Below are 27752 nucleotides of genomic sequence, written 5' to 3' on the forward strand. Positions count from 1 at the left end.
TTGTATGATTTGCTAGTTTTCGTAATGAATTCGGTTAGGTGGCACTTAAGGTATGGCTTAAGCTTAATGTGGTCTCTTTCAATCGATGGTTGGAGGAGAACTCTGGATGATGAGCAAAAAAACTGATGTCTCAAGCGACAGATTTGATATCTCCATTTGGCAAATTGTGGAAGCAACCAAACCTACACTATTTTTGTGTAATGGGAAATGAGGTCTATAAAAGGTCATTTTTAGTGGAACATTATTGATTATAGCTATAGCTTTGGTGCTCAGTCCCATCCATGGAATCTCTAAAAGCCACCAAATAAAAAATCAAACACTTGGTTAATCTTCACTTGGGAGAGAATTCAATTAGTTCCAATGTATCAATCCGATCAAATTAGAGTTGGACCCTTCACCCCTTTTAACTTGAATATTTCTATAAAACAACCCAATTCTCTGCTGACATGGTACTAATGGTACACAACAAAACTAGGTCAAGCAAAAACATGGAACCGCCCATTTTATACACATTTATGACTTTTGGTTCAGACAACTTGTCTCCAGTCCATCCACTTCCTTAACCATTTCTTCTTGTGATTCAAATTTCTGCAGACCGCGCATATGCATGTGAATCCTGACGTCAACATGACAAGAGACCAAGGAATCAAATGATATTTTTGGTGAAGATCTAACCCTAAATTGACTGCAGGGACAAAAAAAAAAAGAGAGAGCAGAATTTGCATTGGCAAATGGTGAGTCTGGTGATAATATAATATCTAAGTGATTATAAAGATGGGAACGCATGCTTAGAAGAATAAAATCATTTTGTAGGGTAGAGATCTCACCCACTAATATAATCTTACTTTATACGCTCTTGTACTAAAGATTGCATATAAAACTATGGCTAGATACACCAACCCATGTGCCTCAGCAACCTTCTAAACCATTTTTTTTCTGTAGGAATAATGGACCGTTAAAGCCTAATACACAGGTGGTTTTGGAGAAATGGATAGGGGATTCATTGCCTTGATTATTTAAAAACTCAAAAAAGTTGAAAAGAATTATTAAAACGGATTAGATTAATGGGGGTTGATCCATGAGGCATTTGATGGACATGGATTCTTTTCTTAAAGGCTTGTTAATGATAGAGCAATTTAAAGGGGATGATTCCTCTCAAGTACACATTGTAAAACCAAGCTCTTTCGGTTTAGGATAATTAATCAGAGCCTTTTCTGTGTGGTATTCCATTATGATAAAAGCTGAGTTCTAAAGACAAGCCCCTCCTCTCCTCGTGTGGTGTTCATACTTTTTCATTTGATCATTCTCTTTCTCTCTTTTCTTACTTCCTCTCTGTAGGTGGGTGGGTAGGTATGAGACTAAAAGTATGTGTGAATATGAGGGTAAAGGTAGATATGAGCATCTCTCTGATGCCATGAGACTCGTGTATATGACAAGGATAGAATAAAGCAAGTAGTTTTTTCACTGACTTTCCTTTAGAACAAGTCCCGTGTGGAGCACGGGATGCAAAGGGGATCAATGAAAAGACAGCCAATGTAAAGGAAGTTATGATCTGTAAGGCAACTTAGATTCATTACCATCACAGGTTTGATGCCTTCATGGCTTCAAAAGGAAGTCTTGAATGAGAATAGCATGAATGCCCATACCTAGCCTTGTAAGGAAAATAACTCTTTGCAAAATTGTAGAGCTTGTCTGAGGGACCTTGGAGCTCTTGATCAGTGTTGGTAAGTGGTGGGGACTGTTGAGAGGAGTAAAATCTAAGGAACAATATTGCTAGCACAGATGATTTGACAATTGTATGTGATCAAATCTTGGCTTCCCATAAAGAATAGGGATAAGGATTAGGGGGAGAGATGGACCAACATATTTCATATGATTGTTTTTTTTAGGCAGTGGATGAGTTGCGCTTGTTTTCAAAGGTGTATCTCAGTTGGTCCAGAATGGCCCAACAAATGATACTCCTCCATTGCGACCATGTTCAACCTGAGCCGATTAGAATCCACATTTTCTATTTACACAGAGAAAGACACCAACTTCTGGGATCTGGAGCCTGGTATCTGTAGAAAAGAAATATTTTTTGTTTCCCTTTTCCTCAACAAACATTAATCATGGAGCTTATACACACTTTATTCCATTTCCTATTATCAGTATTGAAGTATGATATTTCCATGCAGCTCCAATCTTTGGATACATGTCATGTGAAGAGCTCTGTGTTTGCCGGCCGATAAGATTTCTGTGAATGACCAGCCAGCTGGGTTGGTTTTGGCCATTCCTTTGTGTAAAGGAGGATTTGACATGAATTTTTGTAAACCCTTAATATGTTTCCCAAGGTCCCTTGAAGTCGGAGGAAAGTAGCCATATCCGACATCTTTGATGGTGACACCTACATCACCCAGAGAGCAAGCAATTATTTGAAGACATCATTCACGTGAACAATTCAAACATCAAATACTATGGACGGGATGTATTGGAAAGAGCTTCAAATCACAGTGGCAGTCCCAGTATGAGCTGAAATCCTACATTCACGTTTCGAACCATGCTTAAAAAATCTCGCAGATCATATATCAAAATGAATGGATTATGGATTTTTCAAATTGCTCCAATCTGCACATTAAGCTACTCTGAATCAAAAAAAATGGGTGGCCAATCATTTTACCTAAACTTCTCCCGCTCTCCTTATCATTTTTTGGGGTAATCATTTCAACTTTGCTCACACTATAAATAAGAAATGAAATGGGTCATGCTTGCATTCTTCTGTCTAGTGTGGGACCAGAGCCTGCTGCCGCCAGTGAACATCCACATAGCTTTTATCCGAAGCTCTATCCTAATGGCATTTTTCATGATTTTGCCAATGCCCACTGAACAGACAAATAGCAAGTTCAATGGGGCAACAGTGTTCTCCAGTCCCCACAGGGATGTGTCGCGAGAAATAACACCATAACCTCTTATATTATAGCTAAAATTGCTCCTTGCTCTGGGCACGAGTAAAAACAAAAGTTCATTAGATGAACTTCATCAGACGTACAAAAAATACCCTCAAATCCAATGTGAATCAGATGCCCAAAAATCTCATTTGTTCAAGGGTGGAAGTGGAGGTTCTAACACTGCAAAGCTACCTATACCAACCCCATCTTTTCCACAGGGCCGCGACTAGCTTCGTGAACTAGACAGAAAACCCGAAACGGGGGGATTATCTAACACACTAACTTGGGCCTATATTGAGGCTTCATTTAGAACTCCAATCACTAGCAATGAAACATATCCAGAATCAGTACTCTTTGATCTGAGAATGAACGAAAGAGAACCAATTACTGTTCACTTATTATATTACATATGATGAAGTTAACACAGTTGACACAAAGCGTAACAGGTTTAACAAGAGTGTGCACTGTCTCTCTTTTTCCTTCATAAAATCACCCCTAGCTATTTCAAGCATTTGGCTTTTCTTCCTCCATAAGAATGCGTACTCCACCCTTGACACAATCTCTCCATCAGTACCTTGTGCGGCTTCTTACCCTGCAATATTAGCTTTCAGATTTAGTCCCCAAGATTACAAACAGATTCCCTTCATCCATGAAAATACACTTAAAAATTAATTTAAAAGAAAAAATCTACAACTGCTTGATCACCTTGGTGAGCGGGAATGAGAACGAGAAGGAGATTGAGAGCGGGAGTGAGAGCCTGAACCAGACCAGGATGGCGAACGGGCACGGGAAGAATAATTTCTTCGCGAACTCCTACTCCTACTTGGACTTCTGCAGCGCTGGTGTCTTCTGCAGAAGGCATGTACGAACCCAAATTGAACAACAATAACTGGTCTATCTAGTACTCTACAGTACAATATGTCCAGACTAGACAATCCTATTAACCACATGATTAATATGCACAAAATGGGCATTGTCAGTTGCCCCAAGAAAGCATATGCACAAAAAAACAGTGCCTTTACATCTACTTATTATCTTTGAGTAAATGGGAAAAAAATGTATAAAGAAAAAGAAAAACCAAAACCCATATATCCATGCATGATGCAATAAGGAAAGTCTGAACTGCTGTGGGCATAACCTGACTCGTGTAACAGCTTAGATTTGTCAGCATAGGATGGATATTCAAGAGCTGAAAAGGTTATGCCACAAGCCAATATTTTAATCTTTCCGAACCCAAAGAATTTGGGATTATTTCTTCCTTTCTTGATCAGAAACAAATCTCATTCTATTGAAGATGAATGAAATGTTAAGAAAGAAGGATGAGTCATCCTTCAAATACAGATAAAGCACTCCAAAAGAAAAATAGATCAAACAACTCAGGGTGGCAAAATAACCCCTACAAAGCCAGCCTGAAATTCTCCAAAAGCATTTTTCCGAAGAAGATCAAACAAAAAGTACTCCCAAAATGATAAAAATCTATATGGAAATTCACTATTACTACAACTTTCATGTGTCAAATCACAGAGCATTTACCTAGGAGGCGAGCGACTGTCACTTCTGCTGCGGCTACGATACCTGTATCGACTTAATCGGCTTGTTTCTGCCAGTTTCTCCAGCCTCTGGCGCTCCTGTTCTCGTTTCTTAGCCATTTCAACTGCAGTATCCTTTTTTACTGTAAAAGAAACCAATTACACAAATCATAAATAGTGAGGAACAAATAGATACACCACAAAATGTCCAAAGGGAAAAAATTAAAATTAAAATAAAAACCAAAGCCCCCACTCATTGCTGGGGTAAGGGACGACAAAAGCCAAAAAATTCTTTGTTCCCATCTCTCTCCAATACCATATGGAAACCCAAGTCACTGGATTAAATCCATCGACATGAAAATACAAATGATTTAGTGAATACTTTGTTTGTTTAGCTGCTTGCTCATGATCCTTTTGAGCCGTTCTTGGGGTCTTTCCTTCTTTTCCCCCTGTTGTTTTAAGGGGCCTCCAATAGTTGTTGGCTTGCTTAGCTTTGACAATGCAGATGATGTACTGTCAGAGAAATAAACAAAAGAGTTTAAACAACAGTCTGTATAAGTAGAAGAGTAAGACAAAAAAGGGCAATAAACAGAAATAAGCACATTACTAATCCTCCTCTCTAAACATGCATATCCATTAACCAATATTTAAAAAATAAAAGCAATAAGATATAATACAAATTTCAACCCACATATTACAAAATACCTCACTGATGGCTTCAACACTTTGGACTGCTTTTCCTTGTCAAGGGATATGCCAGAAGCAGGATCAACATGCAGTGCCTCAAGTATGCGACCAGATGAAGGCCTGCAGACAAGCAGAAGTATCAGAAACCCATTTCAACAGTTCCATGCAACTCGGAAGCGTTTAGAAAGTCCATTGAAGAGGAGATCTGTGCTTCAGAAAAGAAGCTTCCTTCCCTCTCCCCTCTTGGCAGTTATGCTGATAACCCTAAGCCTGATCTATTCTAAATCACAAAAGTTAGCCTCAGGAAACAAAATGGGGGATAAGCTGCAGCAGAGTAAAGACTGTCCAATCTATCTGTGCAAGAATTAAAGGTCGAGTGCTCCGACCGGTTCAACGCATCAGCATGAGATGGAGGAGATGGTGGTGGAGAAAATCCTTCAAACTTTGGATCATCACCATCGGCAGAGCCTCCAAATTCAGTAATGTATTCTATCTTAGGAGTCTTTGATTTGCTTCGATGAACATCATCATGCCCACCACGAGCATAGCGCCTGGAGTATGAGGGGGAGTATGAACGTGATCTTGACCTCGATCTGCATATATGAAACAACACCATTGATCTGCCAAATTCCTTCAACCAGAAAAGCATCTTCCAGGAAGACCTATGTCATACATGGCATACCTTCTAGAACGAGGATAAGCATCATAAGTTGGACTTCTTCTAGGTTCCCTGAATACAAAGAGGGAGAACCAGTTTGTCATAAGCATAATAGAATCCTCAGTCTTCCACTTTTGCAAAAGCACTACTTGATTTTTCCCAAATAAATGCAAATAGAAAATAGCATCCACTCTTTTACCTGTAGGGATCATGCTGAAGCATGCGAGTTCCAGTCACCCGTGTAGCTTCTCTTTCTCTCTCTCTTTCTATCTGAGAAGCCTTTCTTCTTTCTTTGCGACTCAGCTTTCTCTGAAAATTTCAACGTTCTAGACATAAGAACAGGCAATCCAAGCTTGTAAAATTTCAGCTTTCACTGACTAACTTACAATTGCAGGATCACCCTTGATCACTTCCTTTTGCCTTTTCTCTTCCTCTTTAGCCTTTTTATCCATGTAAACAAGCCAACCATACCTCTTCACTCCAAATTCTTTTGCTATTGTATCCATTCCTTCATCATTGCTATCATCGCTGTTAAAATCCTCATCATCCTCGTCATCCTCATCATCATCATCATTATCACCATCTGAAAAATGAGTTTCCTCTTTTCCATCTCCATCATAGGAGAAACCCACCTGTGAATATGAACCCTTGCTTGCTGGAGGCTGTGGCAGCTGAGATCTATCAGAAATACATTGTGTAGAATTGTCAAGTAAGGGAGAAAGCAATAAGAAATGCTAAAAGAAGACTAGCAAAACAAGATTGACAGGGTGTCCACGATTAACCAACTTCAAAGCACTAAAGGGAGAGAGAGAGAGAGAGAGAGAGAGATTATATTATAATTGAAAGCCATAAACAAATATATAACCATTGATCAAATTATATAGGAACTATATTTTGTTTGAAAAACAAACGAGAGATTGAAAACTGTAATTTGATTAAACAATCACAGGTTTATCTGACAGCCTTGACATGTAATATTGAGATATTGTCAAAAAGGTTGAGCAGTTTCAAATATTAGCTCTTTCTGGACAATTCACAATCCCACGTAATAGCAATCAGCTTAGAGAGCACCTCATTAGCAAATAAAAACAATTATTTTCAAGTATACCATTACATGTAAGAAATGCTTTTCAAAAACTGTAAAACTAGAATTCATTACACCAAATGTTTGCGCGTGTATGTGTGTGTGTAATGAAATGCTTTTTCAAGAAGCATACATAACTCAGATCAGATGACTCTTCAGTCCTGTCAACACGACACAATTATATTATATTTGACTATGTACCCAAAGAAACCTACAACACCAGAAAATTATATAATTAGAAAATCCTAAGTATCTAGCAATTAAATAATTCAAGAAATTAAACAGTTTTTCCACACACAATGGTATAACTTAAGTATTTTTTAGACATTGCCCTCAAATAGATCCAGCTCATCTGTGTTTGTGTGCATGTGTAAAACTCTTAATTCATTATATGGTTTAATGACCAAGTAAGAAAATCCAGATGCTTTACTAACCAATTGATGAATAAAAAAATGTAAAATCAAAGTAAAAATTGGAACCTGTCCGATGTAAATGGAGCAACAGTCTTGGCCTCCATCTCTTCATTAACATGTTGCAAACCCTCTTCATCAGTAACTGTTACAAGCAGAACTAAGCTTGTAAAACTGAAATTACATGAATCCCTTAATATAATATTATTCCAAAGATGGATGAGAAGGTTTTTTTTCCCCCCATCTTTTAAACATAAAAAGACATGGGTAAAGGAGAAAAGACATTTGATAAAGTTCAAGAATTTAACACATGATCAAAAAAATCAAAAAAGTACCGACATCCTCTACGTCGATGCTTAATTAAATCCCGATAACGCTCAAAATTAACAAACTCTTCTAATTCTTCCTCTTCCTCGGTTTTCTGTTGGGCCCGAAAATGTCGGGAATCAGAATCTCGAATGAAATCAAGTAGAGCACGGCCATCAAATCTGCTTATTAAAGTAAAGGAAAAATTATTACCAAACCTTATGTGATTAATATAAAATTTAAACTCAAGTCAAAACCAATATCCCCAGTCAGACCAAACCACCCCCTCTCGAACACATATACAAATATACAAACTAGTAGAAGAAGAAAAAGGCACTACACCTGTCAATCAAAATATTCTGTTTCCCATTCCAAGGTATCCTGTGGAAGAAAATAAAGGTGAGGTCACCATTAGACAGAATATAGATGCCAAACAACAATGATGCCACTGGAACAACAAAATCAGAATCATAGAAGTTAAAGCTTATCACATTATATAAATAAACCTTTTATCTGTAAGTAACATGAAAATAAAAATTAATGAGAAATGCACACATTTTATTGAGTGCTAGACTGAATATTAAAATTTCATACTACTAAGTTCTTTAAAAAAAAGGTTTCTTTAGCACATAATCTTAACAGTAAATCTCATTTTCTCCATATTTCATGCTTATCAATATCTGTCAACATCAGACACACATCTAGTATCACAAGACTGCACAACTTCAAATCGAAATTATCTAAGTTGCAGGTGGTTTTGTATAGAAAAGAAAAAAAGAGTAGCTTCAATAACCAATTGTAAATTATTTGCTGCAGAAGACCCGTGATATTGTCTTCAAGGATGGTTACCATATTTCAAGTTTGAGCTTAAGCTTGAAGACATTGAAGGATCACTTAGTTTCTTCCTTGACCAAGTACATAATAAACTTCAGCATGTATAAATGTATCAGATGGGTTATTTATTAGCAGTTAGCATATGTGAACTATGATGAATTCCCTCAATTCAGCCGATACTTTCACCATTTTCAGATTTATACATGTAGCGTCAATCTAGTAAAACTCATAAGCTTTGATATATGGGGTAGAAGCAGATTTCTTAGTCATCCTCAAAACTTAAGCCCCACCATGTCACCGAGAAATCATTAACAAAGTAAATGAAAATGAAATATTGAGATCTAACAAAGGTTTGTGATCAGAACTTCAACCATACGTTCTAATTTTTCTTTTCTTTCCACCCAATACAATTGCCCATTGACCAAATAAGGCACTAATTCATTCAACTCAATAAGCAAAGTCAGAACGACCCCATTGAACCCAAAACACAAAAATTGCTTGCATATTTCGTAATTTCGTGTTTTTTTTTCTTATAGTTTTTGCAAATTGACCAATGCCCTAAAACTCCAATTCAAACAACCCTCATTTCAAATCCAGAAAATAAAAACACGAGGAAAGCAATAAAATTCTTAGTTTAACCGATTAATTTAATAGCAGTAAAGGAAAAACAAACGAAAAAACCCTAGATTTGCTGAGGGGAATGGTGGAAAAAAAAAAAACATTTTTTGGGAGCAATCTTACAGGCCTTGCTGATCAAGGGTGGCTTGGTAGAGACCATCGTCACGGTACGTGCGAGAGCGAGATCCTACGACTTGAATCGATTGTTGAGGATCACCACGCCTCTTGGCCAGAAACACGGCTCGTCTCTGAGCCCTCTTTCGAGCTGCGTCCATGAGGTCATGGACTTTTCTCTCCGACCTCCTCGCCTCATGCCACATCTCCTCTCTCGAATCTCTACGTTGCAGAGGTTAGAAACCCTAACCCTAGAGTATCTAATAAGAGAAAAGGAAAAGGTGGATTACACTGAGTGAAATAAGGAACTCCGTATCCATCGAATGATTATAGGGAATTTTTTTAAAAAAAATTTACTATTTTCCTCTTAAATTTAAAAATTTTAAAAATATTATTATATTTATATTTCAAAATATAATTATCCAACAAACAAACTATTTTTCATATCACCATTCATTTGTAGTTTATCAAATTATTAGAAAGTTTGAGGAAAAAAAAAAGTTTTTTTCCGAGCTTTATATAAATCTAAACGGAACTTCCCTATTTTTTGCCCTTATATATATATATATATATATATATATATATATATTATTTAAGACTAAATTTGGGGGTTGGATTCTCGTGTAACCTATCATCTATGAGTTAAAAGACTCCACTTACAATTTTTAAGAAACATTAATATTTGATACTAAAAAAAATGTGTTCATATCAACGACAAAGTTTCATCTAATATGAACTCATATTTAAAGGATATATCTCATGGGATTACAGGACTAAACAAATAAACACCCATCATGCAACCGAACAAACCCCTGAGATCGACTATTATATAACGATTCACATCCAATTATTTAAATATTGTTTGTTCTAAACCCAAAAGGTCTTCATAATTTTAAAATACATCTACATGATTAAAAGAAGTTCATATTTTTATAGCAATAAAAACTTTATCTTCTATCCAATGTAGAGTCATAAAATCCTTTTTTTTTTTTTTTTTTGAAACCTCACCCTAAGTTAAAAAATTTCAAACCCAAGTTTTAAGTTGTTTTCAAGTTGGGTTGAATTGTGTTGAACCCCATTTTCAAAATTTAAAATAGGCACATTAGGTTAAGGTTACAAATTTTCCACCCGAGCTTAAAGTTCGAGTTGGGTTGGGTTCAACCCATCTTTGATTCCTATATTAGTGGTAATGAAAATGGTCTTAACCTTAAGATAACTTCTATATTCCTCAAATTGGTCATAATGTGCTCTGAAAGAAAAAGACTAAATGGTTCATGGGCTATTTCATTTTTCTTGGCTTAAAAATTAAGACTATCCAATTGATATGGAGGCCTAAAGATCCATTTCCAGGGTATAAGAAGTTTTCATGACAACATTATTATAATTTGTAAATGTTACTGAGTCACTATAACCAGTTTTCTCAACTTAACAAACTGTTAACAGAGAGTCGATACAGAAACTGGTGCCTCTACTTCTTGAAAGTGAATGACTCGTAGCATCAACCTCTTAACTTTACAACCCAAAATACACCCACCAAAAAGAAATGAGAAAGGAAAAGGAAAAGAAAAAGCAGCTATTACACTACTACAATGGTGGAAAGGATTTGCAGCCATGGGAAACCCTTGCCTTGTTCATCTACAAACATACAGTTGGTTTTAGGTTGGTTTTAGGTTCCTTCATTCACTGCGCCTATGCTGTCGGAAATGTCTGAGAATGAAACTGTCTGCATACAAGGGATAGTTCTTCCTGATAAAACCCTTTATGCATTTCCAGTATGAGAAATCAACCAGCTCTCCATCCTTCCTCACAATGAATAAACACCGAGAACTTTCAAATTCTGGGTGATACCCAACCTGTCATCAATCCACACCCATCACCATGAGGAAAGGGAATAGACAAAATTAAGAGGATCCTCAAACTAAAATGGTCAATAACTTTATTGACCTGATTCTATGTGGTGTGAATAAATGAAATTCAAAGATGCAGAATCTCAGCAGTGTTCACAGAACATGGATCAGCAGCCAATATATCAAACAAAGGGGGATGTCTAATAAATAGGGACATACCGTGATATAGTCGATTCCACTTCCGATCTTCCTCTCATATCCAGGATGATATGGAAGCAATCTCTCCAGAATTATTTTCTCATGTTCAGGGCTCAGTCTCTCACCACTTCTGTATCTGCATATAATAATCATCACTTAAACAGGTCTGAAAGTAATATAGCTCATATTGGACAAATTAAAGACTCACATGTCACAATACATCGAGAGATATCATTGCTCCCTACATTAAGTAGACAGCCAAATTTTGTTTTTGAGCAAATAAAACTGATAAATAGCAAAAACATTGAACCCCATGCTCAAAAACACTTTCACTTATTTCTTGGCTGCTCCTACAGCCATATAAGAGCAAACTTATATGACACTCTACATAGATTTTCTCCAACAATACAAATACTGGTTCCCATAACTTTATAACAGCAGCCATCCATGGAATGAAAAGATTTGTACGCCTTCTTATTTGAGCCAAATTCATATATTAAGACAAAGAATTAGGAACAAATTGGTAGAAACCCTAAAGTTTTGTACTTCCAGAAGCTTTTATGTTCTGCAACCTGAAAGTAGAAACACTCACATTCTCCAACTATCATAAAATGGGCGGCAATACTAAAGCAGAGTGCAGTGGGGCAGAGGAGTTGCCAATAGATAATAGTTTCTCTGTGTTTCTTCAGCTTGGCCGGAGGTCCTCGGATGTATCATACTTAACTGGAATATCAAATGATTACTTGATCTGTTCTGTCAAAAATTGGAATGGACTAGGGTTATGAACTTATTATAATCTATGATCCTGATGATTGAATCAAATCCATGGTTATAAGTTCATACTGAACCACACCGGGATAGGGTTACATACATTCTTAGTCTGAGAAGGGATCATTCGAGCTATCTATGTAGATACTATGTTTACAAAAATTCAAACCCATTTCAGTTTCTGAGCTACACTCTCCACATTTGTGCAGACTGAAGCATTAGAATCACGTACACAACAAATTGAGGGTATCAATTCAAACCCGCTTCACCAAACTCAATCAAAATACATAATCAAAGAAGAAAAAGATAAGGGATAGCATCAAATTTACTTTCCGGAGTGAAGAATCATTCTGACAAAGCCAACAAGAGGGACAGTGTCCTCCAGAATCTGATCCTCCCAGTCCACCCACTCACCCCCTTTCCTCTTCGTCCTCTTCCGATCACCCTCGTCGTCCGGTGCAGATACATGGGGCTTCCTCAGCAAATCAGGGCCGTATACTTCTTGGCTTCCGTCTGATGCAGTTTTGAGTGCAGGAACAGATGGGGTTCGGTGGGTTGCGAAGTGGAGGATAGGATGAGAAGGGTGGAGGGAGATGGGGTTTGTGTGGAGGTGGTGAATCTGCAGTGGAGGTGAGGATCTGGCCACGGAAGCCATTACTTAGCTTCTCTAATTTATGCACATCAAACCATTTTCAGTGAAGCTTTTTCTACTTTTTTGAGCTGTGGGTGTCTGAGTTATGGTGAAGGAGATTTAGGGGAGAAAGACTGGAAGACATTTATAAGTCTTTCGATTTTGCTGTTGCTGGAGCATGGATGCAATCTCTAGTGGATATGAGGCAACCAATGAAAGGGCCGTCAGGAGATCGTTGGTGATTAACGACGTCGTTTTGAGCATGACTGGACAAATGGCCCAAAAACTCAACCAGAATTAAACTCGATTTAGTTTGACTAAATTCGAGTGGACCGGATTAAACTCGGGTTTATTGGATTAAACTTGGACTGATTGTGTTGATTTGGTTGCATGATTCAAAATTTATATATATTGATTTTTTAAAAAATAAAAATAAAAATATATATTTATACTAAAATTTAAATAATAAATAAAATAAAACTTTAAAATAACAAAGTAAAATAAAAAAAACTTATGTATCTTTTTAAAACAAATAAAAAGGTGTATAATATGATATAATTATAATTTGATTTTTTTATTTAAAATCTAAAAAGTAAATATTATTATATAAGATATGAATATTACAAATATTATAAAAACATCAAACATCAATTTCGATTCAGGTTAGATTTGAGTTATCCCAGTCCAACCTAGAAAACTTAACTCAATCCGAACATTAAAAATGTTTACCTAACTCCGACTAAATATGGGGTTGGATCAAACCTATCCGTACAAATTTCACCCGTAATGAAAAGCCAAGGGTAGTGCATTGGGCTGGGCCTAGAGTTCAGAGGCATGGAGAACCAAAACTCAGGATGTTTAGAATCAGAGCAAGGCTTTTCATTAGGCACAAATCCAAAAGTTGATGTAAAGAAGTATATACTTGAAAGGGCAAGCAACAAAATAAAATATGAATTTTCGAGAAGGCAACCCACGAATTGGCATTCTGCCGACCATAGCTAGTGCTTGAGCCTTTCAAAATATAAAAGGTATGGGACATGAACAGCACCCAAACACATCATTCACAGTGTGGAAGAGTAGCATTAAACCTTAAAATTTTCAGTTTGATGATGTCTGCACTGCCTAAAGATGAAAATTTAGTGCTCCACTGCATTATTTCATTTATTTATGTGGAGGTCCCCATGACCATCCACTCTCCTATTATGTTGTCCAGACCACCTAAATGCTTTGGGCTTCTGGGCCCCCTCAGGGCTCTGGATTTTTTTGGTCAAGGGCCGGCTATCTTACAAGTTACAATCAAAAAGATAAAAGCGATTTCTGTAATGTTTTGTAGCATTCATTGAACAAATGAGCGGTCACAGTACCACATATAGCAATAGCATGGATTGATAAGCCAACCAGAAGATGTCAAAGGTTAAGCATATGTTTCCAAACATTTTTCAAAATATTTTTCAAGTAATACCTAAACATTTGACTTAATTGGGTCAAAAAACTTCATCACTTGTTAATTGATGTTGAATTGAAAGACTCATGAAACGAGTTCAATAAATTAGTTTAGTGAGTGAAAAATGTTTCCAAACGGCTGAGACTAATGGCAACCACAATCTGGGTAAAATTTGAAGAGGACACTTGCCCCTTTCTTCACAGAGCCTCCATGGTCAAGGATTAATATTAAAAACCTTCGACGTCAATCGCGCATTAAGTAATTGAGGGGATTGACAATGGACCGCCATTTCAGTATTTAAAATTAATCTCACAACTTGACCCTAAACAATGCATTTCCAGAGCGGAAAGCAGCCGCCACTTTTTGGTGGCACCTCTAAGACACGTACTTTGATATCAAAGCTTGCTTATTAATTCTTATATGTCAATTTTGTGTGTGATAACCCAAGTCATCAGGCTGCCACCTATCCCTTCTTCCACTTTCTTTTTTCCAAATTTAATATATGACGTCTCGAGGCTCTTATGTTATTATATATATATATATGAATTGTTAATCACGGCGCTACACCACTGCCAAATTTAAGGGTATTTTTGGAAGGTATTTTTATAAAATATTTTATAATGAAACATCCAAATCATATTTTTTAAATTTTAAAATGATTGGAAATAAAATAAATAGATTAAACTTTTTTATATCATATAAAAGTGTAAAATGTCTTTATGGATAATAAGTTGGAAATTTTATTTTTTTATATTTAAATTTTTAAATAAAATGTTGTTCTTAAAAATATTAAAGAAGTGTTTTTGAAAACTATTTTGTAAAAGTATTTTTAAAACACTATTAAATAAAGTTTTAGAATATATTTTGTACATGTTTTCAAAAACAATTATGAAAATTTGTTTTTGAGAATAGATTTTAAAAATTTTTATCTGATTTTTATGGAAAAAAAGTCAATTTGAAAATTTAAAATAATTTTTTACTTATTTTTAAATATGTTTTAAAAATAAAATTTATATGTAGTGTTTTACTTTTCTTTTGTTTGTATAATTTTTTTAAAAAATTGTCTTTAAAAAACAAGTGAAAATAATATAAAACAACTAAAATATATTATTTAAAAATGTCATATTTTATATTGTTAAAAATATTGTTAAAAAAATTAGGTTAATCCAATCTATGATAATCACTTTTGAGTGGGGGGTTAATAGGATGATGGTCTCTTTTTATAAATTTAAATTATGTGAATGTAAAAGATAATTATATGCATATATATAATAAAATAATATAAAAACAAGTACATATAAATTAAAAGAATAGGAAAGAGAAAATGTAAATACAAGATTTTTAAAGTAATTCAGTTTAACCCGACTTACATCCACTCTCTTCTAACTTCAACCAGTTGACTAGCTGTTAGCATTTAATACTTAACGGGTGACCGTTGGACTTCAACCACCCCTTGACTAGACCTCGATTGGTTGAGGTGGGGGTCGATTGATTGAGCTAGGGGTCGACCTACTCCTTGACTTATTGAGTTGGGGGTCGACTTGCTTCTAGACCAATTGAGTTGAGGATCGATCGACTCCTCGACCGATTCAATTGGTTGAGCCGTTTTTGACTTAATAACCAACATTTTCAACTTAAAACCTTTTAAACAAGTTTGAAAAACATTTGACACAAGGTTTTAGTTGAAAACATAAAATCATCCAATTTTAAAAATATTTAAAACAAAATAACTCTTTGATGATTTTGATACATAAGTAAATAATATAATACATGAAAATTCTAGTGCACCAACAACCTTATTAAGAGATCTTATGAAATTTGAGTTTTGAAAAACACTTTTTTTTTAAGTTTTCTTCCTCTTAATGATTTATGCTTGACTTGATTTGTTTTTATGATTGTCACTTTGAAAATCGTATTGCCTAAACACATTTGAAATATATTCATTAGTTTTAAACTTTGTCTTGTTATCATCAAAATTAAGATTAATCAAATTTTGGTTTCACAAACATAAAATAGTATTTAGTTGTCAAATGTGTCTCCTATACTTTATGTTTTAAAAAATAGAAACCGTTTTAAAAACAGTAACCAAACATGTCTTTATACTATTTTTTATGATGAAAAACTTCCTACTATTCTTAAATATCGTGTAAGTGTAATTCTTGGGGCTAAAAAATTGATAATCGGCATTATAGGTGATAAAAGTGATGTAAAAAAATCAGAAAAAAAAAAACCAATACTTTCTTTCAAAAAATTTATTATGGTAGATGAAAGTATTTTATTTGAAATAATTTTATATCAATATTATTAATTTTTTTTTTCTTTTCACTTTGTATTTCTATTAACCATGAAAAATAGGAAAAGGATATGGTAACAATTCCATATAACATTAAATTTTGTATCATCAAAATCATCACAAGTGTGAGATAAAATCTAAACCGTTGAATAAATATGCAAATATATTGAATTAAAATACAAAATGATAAAATCTAAGTAGTATAAATTATGACACAAAGTGATAAACGGTAATAGATACTATAATTAATTTTATTTTATGCTTGTCTTTGTAAGATAGACTTTGGAGATCCTCAATGTGGCTGCACCACTTGGAAGCCTCCTATTATCAATGAAGGAAATTTAGGCGTATGTCTCGTAGGAAGTTTCCTAATTTTGACATCTTCATAAATAACATTAAAAAAATAAAATAAAATTGAATGTAGATAGTATAGGACGTTAGATTCATGCATGGTGGTCAATTACAAAACCACCCTCTGATCATATCTTTTTTTGACTGAATCAACCTCGACAAATCAGTGGTTTGGAGTTTTGCGAGTCAATTAGAATAAAACCCAGGGAAGCTTCTTCAAATATTCTCCGCTTGGGAGATGTAAGTTCCCGGCTCTTTCATCTCTTCCGGGAAAACTACAGACGAAAAAGGGAAAAATCTTCGTACTTCTTCCTTCTTCCTTTTACTTTGATTCCCATATATTAACAGTGTCGTTTTTGTAATTTCGAAGATCTTAGAGGTTAAAAAAAGGATCAATTCTGAATTCTTTCATCTCTATTTCCTTTATAGGCTTTTTAGTCATTAAAATGAACAAAATTTCCTCTCTCTACATAAAACTTTCTTGGTGGCCAAGTTTTGGCAATTATCTTATTAGTAGCTCCTAAGTTAAGTTTAACGAAAATTACAAAATTATCCCGAGAAAGTCATCAAACCAAGTCAACTTCAACGAAACCACAATCCTAATAATTCTGCATCTAATAGTGTTTAGGCTCATTGTGTAGCGTCTTTGACCTTAAATTAATTTCTCTATCTAATCATAAAATTACTAATACATTAAAGTTTAGCCCACCTAATTATTTTGTCACTATATAGAGGTCCCCCCATGTAGGATGTCGACCTTTTCCATTTTTCCTTTTAAATGCAAAAATTAAATTAAAAAGTAGTGATTTTAGATGGATGATCAAAAGTTTAATTTAAAAAATAAATAAATTATAAAGGAATATTAAGAAAATGTTTTAAAATTTAAAATAAACTCCTATAAATAATTTGTATTTGATTAAAAAGGTAAATAATTCTTAAATTAAAAAATAATATCCATCCCAATCAAATTATAGTTTATTATTGGTCTTTTCTTCTATTTCATAGATGTAAAAACATCCATCGGGATGTTTCAACTTTTCTTTGAAATTGGGTTTTATATTTTTATTCTCGATGAAAAATGATAATAAATATTTTTTATTCAAATCCAACTAAGAAAAGCAAGATTACTTCTTTAATTTAAGAATTAAATAAAATATTCTCTATGTACATTCGTGGCAGCGTGTGATGTGGTCGAGGATGAAACAAAAGGTTGGGGCCCAGTGATTTGATGATGATAAGGTGGAAGGAGCATGATGGAAGTTGGAGTGGGGAAGCACATTATAAATTCTCGCCCAATTAACAACTTTCCTTAAGTTTAAATGGGGACAGGTCATGATGACGCGGACCAACCAAAGCGTTGCGTTGAGGGCCCACAAGCTCAGCCCACCCCTTATAACCGAATCCTCAACCTATCGGCCCTCAATATCGAAACCAAAAAGCCCAAGAGGTCCAGGGTCCGCCCACCTCCGCACATCCCCGGCCGAGGGGGTTGGGGGCCAACACCACATGTCTGAGGCCCACGCGCCACCCCTAGCGCCGCCACCGGCGCCTCTATACAAGCAGCGATCGTGGTCGCCCGACTCGCCCGACACCTACCGCGACGAGGCATGGCAGCGCCGCAAGGGCAACAACACCCGCCGCTCCCGCCGCCGCAGCAAGAGCGTCACCGACGAGGATCTGGATGAGCTCAAGGCCTGCATCGAGCTCGGTTTCGGCTTCGACTCGCCGGATATGGATCAACGCTTGTCCGATACTCTGCCGGCGTTGGGCCTTTACAAGGCCGTCAATAAGCAGTACTTCGACACCGTCGCCAAGTCGTTGTCTCCGTCTTCATCAACGATGTCCGAATGCGATCCACCGTCTCCCCTGGGCAGCCCCCACACCATATTCGGTCCCGGTAATTTCCTTTCTCGTTTCTCCTCTCTTAACCCGCTCCGGCGTTCATCGCCGTCGGTATACACGATTATTATTCTGTTATCAACTTGCGTGTGTTTCTGGGGGGTTTGCCGTTGTAGGCACGCTTTTTTAAACGTCAGAAACAAGTTTTTATTACGAAAATTGGTGCGCAAGAAAGAATCTAACTTATGACTTTGTTGCTTATTTCTCGGGAAACTGAAGGTGATAATCCACAGACGGTGAAGACAAGGTTGAGACACTGGGCTCAGGTGGTTGCTTGTTCGGTGAGGCAGAGTTCTGGTTGATTGATTCCAAGAACTGTAGCGAACCAAATACAGTCATCAGAATAACCAATGATCGGCTCACCGGCTTTGTTTGGCTATGAATATAATCAGAACCCAAAAACCAAAAAAATTCTTCAGCATGGAAAACCGACTTGTACTGGATTGACCTTTTCCTTTCTTTTGTTTTTTTTTAAATTGGTAATTTGGTATTGGAATTTCCTTTTACGTGGCTTAGGCAGATTTTTATGTATGAACTCTTCTGTGCAAAGGTCAAAAAATGTTGTCTGAGGTTCTTTGTTTTGCCCCCCTTAACTTTTGTAAAAGCTAATGTTTTGGAAACACGACAAGCCTCTCTCTCTCTCCCTCTTTTTTTTTTTCTTTTAATTTTGATTTTTAATAAAATTTACTCGAGGCGGTGATAATGCAGACTCTTGAGTGATGAGTTTGGATTGATTTCAAAAGCTACATGGAGGTTACCCTGAAGGAGTGTCTGTGTCTAGCATAATGATTGAATGATTGCTTTTCATGGCTGTGAATAAGCTGGTGAGCAATGAGCCTCGACCTCCATGTGGGTAATTCAAAAAAAAGGGTGGGCGTTTGATTCAAATGGGGGAATTTTAGGTGGAAGCAGCTGGCTCCAGCAAGCAAGCACCACTAAGCTTGGTCTGTATCATTGCCCATCTGTACCATGAAAACAGGCGTTACTGAGAATTCAAAGCAATCAGTGGGGCTTCTCACAAATGGACCCCTAGATCAACCATTTCCAACAATATTACAGCTCAGTTTCAATGCTTCTTCGCCTCCATCCCCTGCACTTCCTTTGCATTTATATGGGTCGGGCCCGTCCGGTTGACTACTGCAACTCTTACGAGTTCAAAAACATAAGCAAATTTTGATTTTTTTTTTTTGAGTCCCTGATGGGAAAAAAAATAGATATTTTGTTGCTTTGTTAACTTCTTCCCCTTGCTATAATTACTATTTTCCTCAAATTAATCCGAACTCTGTCATGGTAAGAAATTTGCTCCTGCTCAAGTTGACTTGTCACTTTGAAACAAGTCTTCTTTCATTTCAACTTCAATGCACCCACCGCCCATATTGCTGAAATGGACATTTGATTTAATTGACACACACAATTTCAAAACTATCAATATAAATTTCTTACCAAAAAAAAGAAGAAAAAAGAGAATGTAATTATGCTTCCTAGTTTTAAAATCTTTACCACTTTCAGCAGATTGCTTGATAAAAAATGGAAGGGAATGACAGATCAATGTTTCTACAAGAGGAGAGTCATGGGTCAGCTGAGGGACATCAGAACCCTGTTAATGCCCTATTTCATTTCTTTCTTATATATTTCTCTCACAATCTTTCCAATTTTCCATCAACCCCTAGTATTGAAACTGCACATAATGCAATTCTCATTTTTTAAGGTTAAGTTTGGTTTCAGGAAAATGCTAAGAAATAAAAAAAATATTAAGAAAAATTATTTTTTCATCTTTGTTTCACCGTAAAAAATACAAAAGAAAATTAAATATTATTAAAATTAGTTAAAAATTTATATATTTTAAAATTGCTTAATCTTAATATAATGGAGAAAAAAATATGTTAAATAAGTTTAAAAAATAGTATAAGAATAATTTATTATTTTTTTAATCTATTTTTTTTTTTCAGGTTTTCTTTATTTCTACTTTTCCTCTCCATTTTCTTGGAACCAAACATAGTCTAAATAAATTTTTAAAAGGCACATTATGTTTAGTTGAAATATTGAATAGTGTCATGTTTTATTTATTTGCTTTTTCTTTTTCAAAATTTTGCAATTTTCATAACTTTCTTATGAATGTTTTGTATGATTCTTAAACCAAAAAAAAAGAAAAAGGCAAAAAGGCCAGCCTACCAAGCCTATGGCAATGTTGGGTCATGGGCCCATGGCTGGCTGAGGAAATTACTTCGATGGGCCATCCTGATTTTTTGGTCGGTTAGGATTGCCCAACATGACGGCCCGTTGAGCCCACTAAAAATTGTGTAAGGCTGGCAGCCTGGCACATTTAAGTTTTAACAACTCCGAGTCTCTATGATAGTGATATAAACACGTTGCCCCGTTTTGGGGCTCACTTTTCTGCAGGTTATTTTTGCCAGGTGGAGGGCTCTTTTAGAGCCACGTGCTGCCCGAGGAGAGGCTGTGGGAGAATGGTTTGAGGATGCAATCAGGAAGAGACACCTGTTAGGGAATATTCTAGGGGAGCGTATTCCGTGGTTGCAGGCTGTGTGTTGCTGGTAGAGGATATTTTCTAGTTGGCTTGGGAGGCAAGCTGGGGGAGGACAGAAAGTTTGCTGGTGTGGGGATTTTTTTTTTTTAGCTGGCTGGGGAGGTAAGACAGAGAAGAGGGGATATTTTCTGGGTTGTGGTACGTAGAGGGGAGCCGTGTTTTTAGGGTGGCTTGGAGAGAAAGTTTCGTGGGGGCATAGATATTTGTAAAGAAGCGTAGAAAAAGAAAAAAGGGAGGGTGAGCAACAGGAAGACTGAGAGTAGGAAACTTGTGAGAGAGAACATCCAGTACGTGAGAGCGTACTCCATAGCTGGAGGGGCAAGAAACTGGATCAAGGATTACTTGGCATGTGTGACATATTTTGCGTTCATTATCATTATCGTGCATTGACCCATTTTCTAATAGCGTGTGATCATATTGATATCATTAATTTTCTTATTTTTATTTTATTAGTAGAAATTCGTTTTTTTTTTTTTTTATTTAGAGGGATATTGCTGTCTTTACCGATCCCCAAACCGATTTGATTTTTCACAAAAATAAATGGTGACAAGCCATTTTTTAAAAAAATTAAATTATTTTTTAAATAAAAAACGAGTTCGTCATCAAGTAAAAAAGCATGAACAGAAATACGGGATCCACACAAATTTGTGGATCTCGGAATAAGTATTCATTTTTCATAGATATTTTGGTAATTAAATTTTATGAATATGTCAAAATATTTTAATATGAATTCTAATAAAAACGTCAAAATAAAAAATAAAAACTCTAAAAATGAAATAAAAATAATAATAAATATATTTTGATTGATACATGATTAATTTGGGCCATGTCTATCTATTAATGACATTTTGAATGATATAAAACAACTTTTTGCTTGTTCATACTTTGTTGATGCTACGTATATAATACGTCTTCACTAGACCCAATCAGATGCTAATACCTACTATTTTGGGGCCCTTTACCCGGATCCAATCAATAGATTGCAAAATTTGGAACTTTCTCACTAACCAAACAAATGCCGCATTGATCTGCTCTTTATGGTCAGACATCGTTGCCGTATTTTCCAGGGAAGAATAAAAATAAAATAAAATAAAGGATGGGCCGTTTTGCCAATGGTCAAATCCTTAACTAAAGGAAGCTTCTGAGAATCATTCAAAATCAGGTATCGGAGAAAGCAAGCCAACGGATTCATAGAAAAGTAAAACAACTTAGTCTTCCAAAAATTAAAAAAAAAGCAAGTCATTCAAGCCGTTCAAGTGAATAGTTTGACGAAATAGAATTATCAGATTCTGAGGTGCCCTTCACGAGTCCACACAACTTGCATTCATATCTCTCCTTTTCTTCCAGACAAAACCCGACATTAATTTAGTGCTTTTCTTGACCATTTCTTCACGTACCGCCTTGTACTTCTTCTATCTATCTAATCTGCTTGGGTTCTTTCTAGGTGGCTCATTTGTGGGAATCACACAATCAAATATACTTTACAACGTTGGTGGGATTCACGCACAACTCCAAATTTCTATTTTACTTGTCTTCATTCTCTGGAATTTTCTTCTTTCTCTGGAATTTTCCATGATGAAAACGTAGCCTACTTATTTTTAATTGAAATAAATAAATTTCAACATTTTATTCAAAACCTACCCCAAAATTCCCGGGCTTGGAATTGACTCCAATTACTAGACTGAAGGTCTGAAAGTTATTAATGGAGGACAGATTCAGTGGTTGGAAAGTGACATTCTCATTAGTTCTCTGTTCTATATTCTATAGGGCTTATCACAATCTACCTGCACTCTTAGAATTGGTAAATCCTATTTATAAGGGTCAAGCTCATTCGGATTCTTCTGTCTCTGGTCCAGAGATGGGGTACACCCTATTAATTACCTACATTTTTTTCTCAGTCTCATGGTACCCAACCCAATTTGCCATATCCCATACGCTACAAAATTTTTGGTGATCTAGGGTTTTTTTGTTCCTATTTTCAAGAATTTTTTTTTTCTTCAAAATAAAAAACACAAAAAAATTTATTTGGGAAGAGGGTATGCTTTTGTTTTTTGTGTTTTTTATATTCTCGTAAACCACTTTTTTATAACAATAAAAAAATACTTTAATTATTTTTTCACTATTCAAATAATAGATTATTTTTCGTATTTTCTCTTCATTTTTATGTTTTCCTACCTGTGTTTTGTGTTTCCACGAAAAGTGAGTCTTACTCAACTACCACACCTCCACCCACAAGCCCTTTATTCTTTCTTAAATTATTGAAATTAACATACTTACACATGGTTATAAAGTCATTATTTATTTAAGAAAATTATAATTTGTGTAAAAATTCAAAATGGAATAATTTTTTTAATTTAAATGAATTGTGCATATAAAATTTATTTACATATTTATAATATCAAGTTAATGGAAAAAAAATATTTATTAATTAAAAAAAATAACTTTCAAATATGTTTTTTGTTTTATTTATTCTAAAAAACTTTTTTATTAACTCAACCAAACATTTTTTTTTTTGTTTTCGAGAACAAAAACCGTTTTTTAGAATTCAATTCCTAAACACAGTTTTTTTTTTTCCTGAAAATACAAAAAACTATTCTTAAAAACTGTTTTTCAGAACAATTTAAAAAACATCAACCAAACATGCCCTTATTTACTTAGGGTTCATTTGGATATATTTTGATTTTTTTCATTTGAAAAATAAAAAATGGTAACAAGCCTTTCATATAAATATATAGAGAGACTTAGGTGTTATTTGTTTTTTGACTAAAAAGAAAAAATCAAAATATTTGACTTTTTCTATTCAGTTATGACTTTTTTTTATTTAATTAAAAATAATCTATTGATATAGTACAACATAACTAAAATAAACTTATTATCAATATATTCATTATAATTATGTTGAACATGGTCAACGGTCAACTAGTTACTTTTAATTCAATAGAAAAAAGTCAAATATTTTTATTTTTTTCTATTAAAAAAAAAACCCACCTTATATTATGTTTTGAAAAAAATATTTCTAAGAATATCCAATTTAAAGTCGGTTGGTTAAAACATCTTCGGTATAATTTAATAATTTTTAATCCCATTTGTTATACTTTTAGGTATGAAAAATGAAAATGACATGTGAAAAACATGGTTGTTTTATGTAAAATGTGAAGAATAAATATTAAAAAAAATGGAAAATAATATTATATTACGTATGGAGATAAGATTAAGATGAGTAAGATACAAGCTTGGATGGATAGGATAGACATCCCTATGATACTAAGAATATTGAATAGAATCACATTAAGAAACTCAATTCAAACCAGTTCAATTGACAAGGGTGATTGAATACAAATAGATTGAGAAAAATGGTCAATATTTATTATGTTCCATGGAGGATGTGAGTCATGGCGGCCTGGACTACGCAACAAGGCAAATTGATAACCTAATTATCAAACCCATCTTTGAATGTTCTGGATTTTAAGGTTTTTATACATGTAGTAATCATACATCATGCATTCAGATTCAAATATTAGTAATTTGTCTTTTAATGATTATTTAATTTGTTAAAAAGAGAATTTGTTTTACTTATTCAATAATAACTGCATGCCACCAGGATCACTTAAAGCATGTTTCTCCAAATAAATAATTTATTTAAAACAAATATTATTTAGTCAAATATAGCAAGAGCATGATTTTTTTGAAAAATAAATAAATTGTTTGAGAAGATTTTGACTGTCTAAAGAATAAAATCTTCATGGGAGATATTATGATTCTGTTTGGAAGTGTGCTATAAATTATTTTATAAATTAAAAGTTTAATTTAAAACTTATAATATTTTTAACTATGTTTTGTGCTTTAAAAATAATTTGTATATGTTTTCATATTTGTATAGTTATTCTAAAAACAATTTTTTATAAATAAAATAAGTTAAAAAACTTTATTTAATAACACAATATTGTTTTTTTTTTAAAAAAATAAGGTTATATTTTCAAGAACAGGTTTTTACTTTTTATTTTTTATAACAAAAAATATATATTTAATAATCAATTTTTTTTTTGATTTTTTATTATTAAGAAGAGAAAATAGACTATTTTTAAATAACATATTTTAATTATTTTATATTATTTTCGCTTGTTTTACGATGAATTTTATAAAAAAATAATTATTTTTAAAATATTAAAAATATAGTAGGTCTCCAAATAGAATTATGTTCTATAAAATATCAAAAAAATGTTTTAAACAATTATTTTTGAAAACTGTTTTAAAAAACAGTTAACAAAAAAATAAAAGAATAAAAAATTATTTTTAGAAACCGCTCCTCCGAAACAAAACTATCTTTAAAAACATGTTTTTCTTTTTTTCCTTTTATTTTGTGCATGTGAGAGAATGTAGGATGAAACCTCAATATGAAAGGTGATTGAATTCCACAACCGATTGTCGTCAGAGAGAAAGAAAAATGGATTCGTCCACTCCACGCCGGCCACGAAATCAGTCCAAGTTGAAAAAGGCCAGGGTTGCCCACCAAAACATTCTAGACACCTATCATGCCACATCATCTTTTTTCGGCTCCAAAATAAGGTGTGTTGACATTATTTTAAACAATTTATTAAATATTAAATATTATTTCATTAAAATTACAATTTAAGAAAGATCATTGAAGAGACTTCCCTCATTTAAATGGGGGTTTAGAGGTTGATTTTGGGTATTGATTAATAAAAGGAAATGATCATAGAAATTGGTTCTAAGAGCGTGACCCAATTATGGTAATTTGAAGGCAAAATGTTAATTATTATTATTATAATGTGATGGGTTTTTTGGTTGTTGCAGATTTAATTTTACTAGGGCGAGTGGGGGGCGAGAAGTCAGAAAGCTTGAGTCGGCAGCATGCGCAAGGGCGTACTTCCCCAACCAACCACTTCCACGGGTTTGGCAGCAAAGCCAAAACCAACCAACTTGTCAGATGACTCCAATTCTTCATCATTCTTGTCAATAGTAATGCTATTTTTTTCAAAATTTGGTCAAGCACAAAATTTTAATTTTTTTAAAAATTAACCAAAATGGAGAAAATCAAATTTCTATAATGGGTGGGGCATGCAATACCCCCACCTTTATATATAAATAAAATTATTTAATAATGAAAAAAAAGTTAAATATATCTTAAAAAAATGTAAAAATAATTTATTAATTTTAAATTCATTTATTTTTTCTTTCTTTATATTTTTCTTCTTTTATTTATTCTCTCTATTATTTTTATCTTTTCTTAGCATTTTTCTCGATGTTCTTAGGGTCAAATATTAAAATTTTTAAAAATAGACACTACGTTTGTGTTTATTTTTATTTTTTGACATAATTCTAAATAGGATTTAAAATTAAATAGTGTTGAATATTAAGTTATTTATTTTTTAATATTTTATTTTTATTAAGTATTAGAAAGTAAGAAAAACAATAGATAGTTTTTAACATTAAAAAAATTTAAATATTTTGATTTATTTATTTAATAAAAACATTAAACATAAATAATAAGTGAACAAAAAGTAAAAATAAATCAATTATTTAAAATTTTAAAGCAAGTTGCTTTCCACTATAAGTTATAAAAAAAAAACAATTTAAACTTAATTATAAAAAAAATAAATTAAAAAATAAAACTTTTGATGATAGGAATCCTTTAGACCTGGTGAATGTTTGGTATATTAACTTAATAACTTAATTTAAGTCGTTAATTACATTAAGTATGGTAAAATAACTTAATAACACGATTTAAAGTAAAAAATAACTTTAAGTAATAAATAAAAACAATTAATTTATTTTTAACTTCATATTTTCATTTTACCTTTTTACCCTCATTTGCCTTGATTACCTATATGAGCTCTTTTGTTACTCCTTGACCTTTATTGTTACTCAACCTCCTTTACCTTATTTAAAATTTATGAGAATAAATATCTCAATTTGATGATTTATAATAAATTTTAAGTTAATTTTAACAAATAATTTTAACATCAAATTAATTTAAGTTATTAAATAATAAGTATTAAATTTTATAAATACCTTCTCAATTTCAATAAAGAGACAACTCACTTTTATAGTTTTTAAAAATAAAAAATAAAAGTACTCCTTCACCGATTCTTTCTTTAATGTTTATTATATTACTTAACTAATTAGTAAAAACCATATGTTTATTGCGATATTTAACTAACAAGTAAAAACCATAAATCCTCATCTCACACGTGTGTGCTTAAGCCTCCTCAAAGAGAGATTTGAGTTTTTGGATTTGGCAAAAAATATAATTTATAGCCTTTTAATTTACGTAGGTTTTGACTTGCGCCTAGGCAAGGAACAAGAAAATATAAGCACCATCTAGTGGTTGGTGGTTGCCTTCATAATCATGGTGATGTTGTATTATTTTAAATTTAATTTTTGTATGATAGTGGTTTACAATAGTTAAATATACTATTTTAAAACTTTAAAATAAATGTAAATATCCATCCAATAAATAAAAGCTTTATAATTTTTAAAATAATAGATTGATATAATATATTAATTAAAATTGAATAATAAAAATTTATTGCGTTTTTATTACTAATAAATAAATACATTTATATTTTATCCCTGTATGATTTAATTTAT

The 27752-nt window shown here is 33.6% G+C and overlaps 3 protein-coding genes across 3 annotated transcripts; 1 reads left to right on the forward strand and 2 right to left on the reverse strand.

The window, feature by feature from the left end:
* Nucleotides 1-3259: 3259 nt before the first annotated feature.
* Nucleotides 3260-9590, reverse strand: LOC100267903 (uncharacterized). The gene is made up of 13 exons (XM_002282449.4): nt 9174-9590; nt 7941-7979; nt 7632-7780; nt 7362-7437; nt 6185-6476; nt 5998-6107; nt 5823-5870; nt 5527-5733; nt 5159-5260; nt 4836-4966; nt 4458-4596; nt 3630-3773; nt 3260-3516 (listed from the first exon to the last, which is right to left on the reverse strand). Exons 1-13 carry the CDS (start codon nt 9368-9370, stop codon nt 3492-3494), a joined length of 1659 nt encoding a protein of 552 aa, XP_002282485.1. The 5' UTR covers nt 9371-9590; the 3' UTR covers nt 3260-3491.
* Nucleotides 9591-10562: 972 nt separating this feature from the next.
* LOC100245587 (protein DCL, chloroplastic-like) lies at nt 10563-12847 on the reverse strand. The gene is made up of 3 exons (XM_002282442.4): nt 12307-12847; nt 11231-11345; nt 10563-11017 (listed from the first exon to the last, which is right to left on the reverse strand). The coding sequence occupies exons 1-3, from the start codon at nt 12630-12632 to the stop codon at nt 10841-10843; spliced, it is 618 nt and encodes a 205-aa protein (XP_002282478.1). The 5' UTR covers nt 12633-12847; the 3' UTR covers nt 10563-10840.
* Nucleotides 12848-17983: 5136 nt separating this feature from the next.
* On the forward strand, nt 17984-19215 carry LOC100250717 (uncharacterized). The gene is made up of 2 exons (XM_002282420.5): nt 17984-18593; nt 18815-19215. Exons 1-2 carry the CDS (start codon nt 18029-18031, stop codon nt 18895-18897), a joined length of 648 nt encoding a protein of 215 aa, XP_002282456.2. The 5' UTR covers nt 17984-18028; the 3' UTR covers nt 18898-19215.
* Nucleotides 19216-27752: the final 8537 nt, after the last annotated feature.

This window comes from Vitis vinifera, chromosome 7 (genome assembly GCF_030704535.1).
Source record: "Vitis vinifera cultivar Pinot Noir 40024 chromosome 7, ASM3070453v1".
NCBI classification, from domain to species: Eukaryota; Viridiplantae; Streptophyta; class Magnoliopsida; order Vitales; family Vitaceae; genus Vitis; species Vitis vinifera.

What these genes read in the sequence shown, in the direction of transcription:
- LOC100267903 (XM_002282449.4), bottom strand. Translation starts at nt 9,370, where the DNA reads ATGTGGCATGAGGCGAGGAGGTCGGAGAGAAAAGTCCATGACCTCATG. An exon ending in GCTCCATTTACATCGGACAG is followed by an intron (nt 6,477 to 7,361) that starts GTTCCAATTTTT and finishes TATTTCTGATAG; the next exon opens with ATCTCAGCTGCCACAGCCTC. An exon ending in GTGTTGAAGCCATCAGTGAG is followed by an intron (nt 4,967 to 5,158) that starts GTATTTTGTAAT and finishes TTTCTCTGACAG; the next exon opens with TACATCATCTGCATTGTCAA.
- LOC100245587 (XM_002282442.4), bottom strand. Translation starts at nt 12,632, where the DNA reads ATGGCTTCCGTGGCCAGATCCTCACCTCCACTGCAGATTCACCACCTC. An exon ending in ATGATTCTTCACTCCGGAAA is followed by an intron (nt 11,346 to 12,306) that starts GTAAATTTGATG and finishes TATTATATGCAG; the next exon opens with ATACAGAAGTGGTGAGAGAC. An exon ending in GTGGAATCGACTATATCACG is followed by an intron (nt 11,018 to 11,230) that starts GTATGTCCCTAT and finishes GATTGATGACAG; the next exon opens with GTTGGGTATCACCCAGAATT.
- LOC100250717 (XM_002282420.5), top strand. Translation starts at nt 18,029, where the DNA reads ATGATGACGCGGACCAACCAAAGCGTTGCGTTGAGGGCCCACAAGCTC. An exon ending in CCACACCATATTCGGTCCCG is followed by an intron (nt 18,594 to 18,814) that starts GTAATTTCCTTT and finishes GGGAAACTGAAG; the next exon opens with GTGATAATCCACAGACGGTG.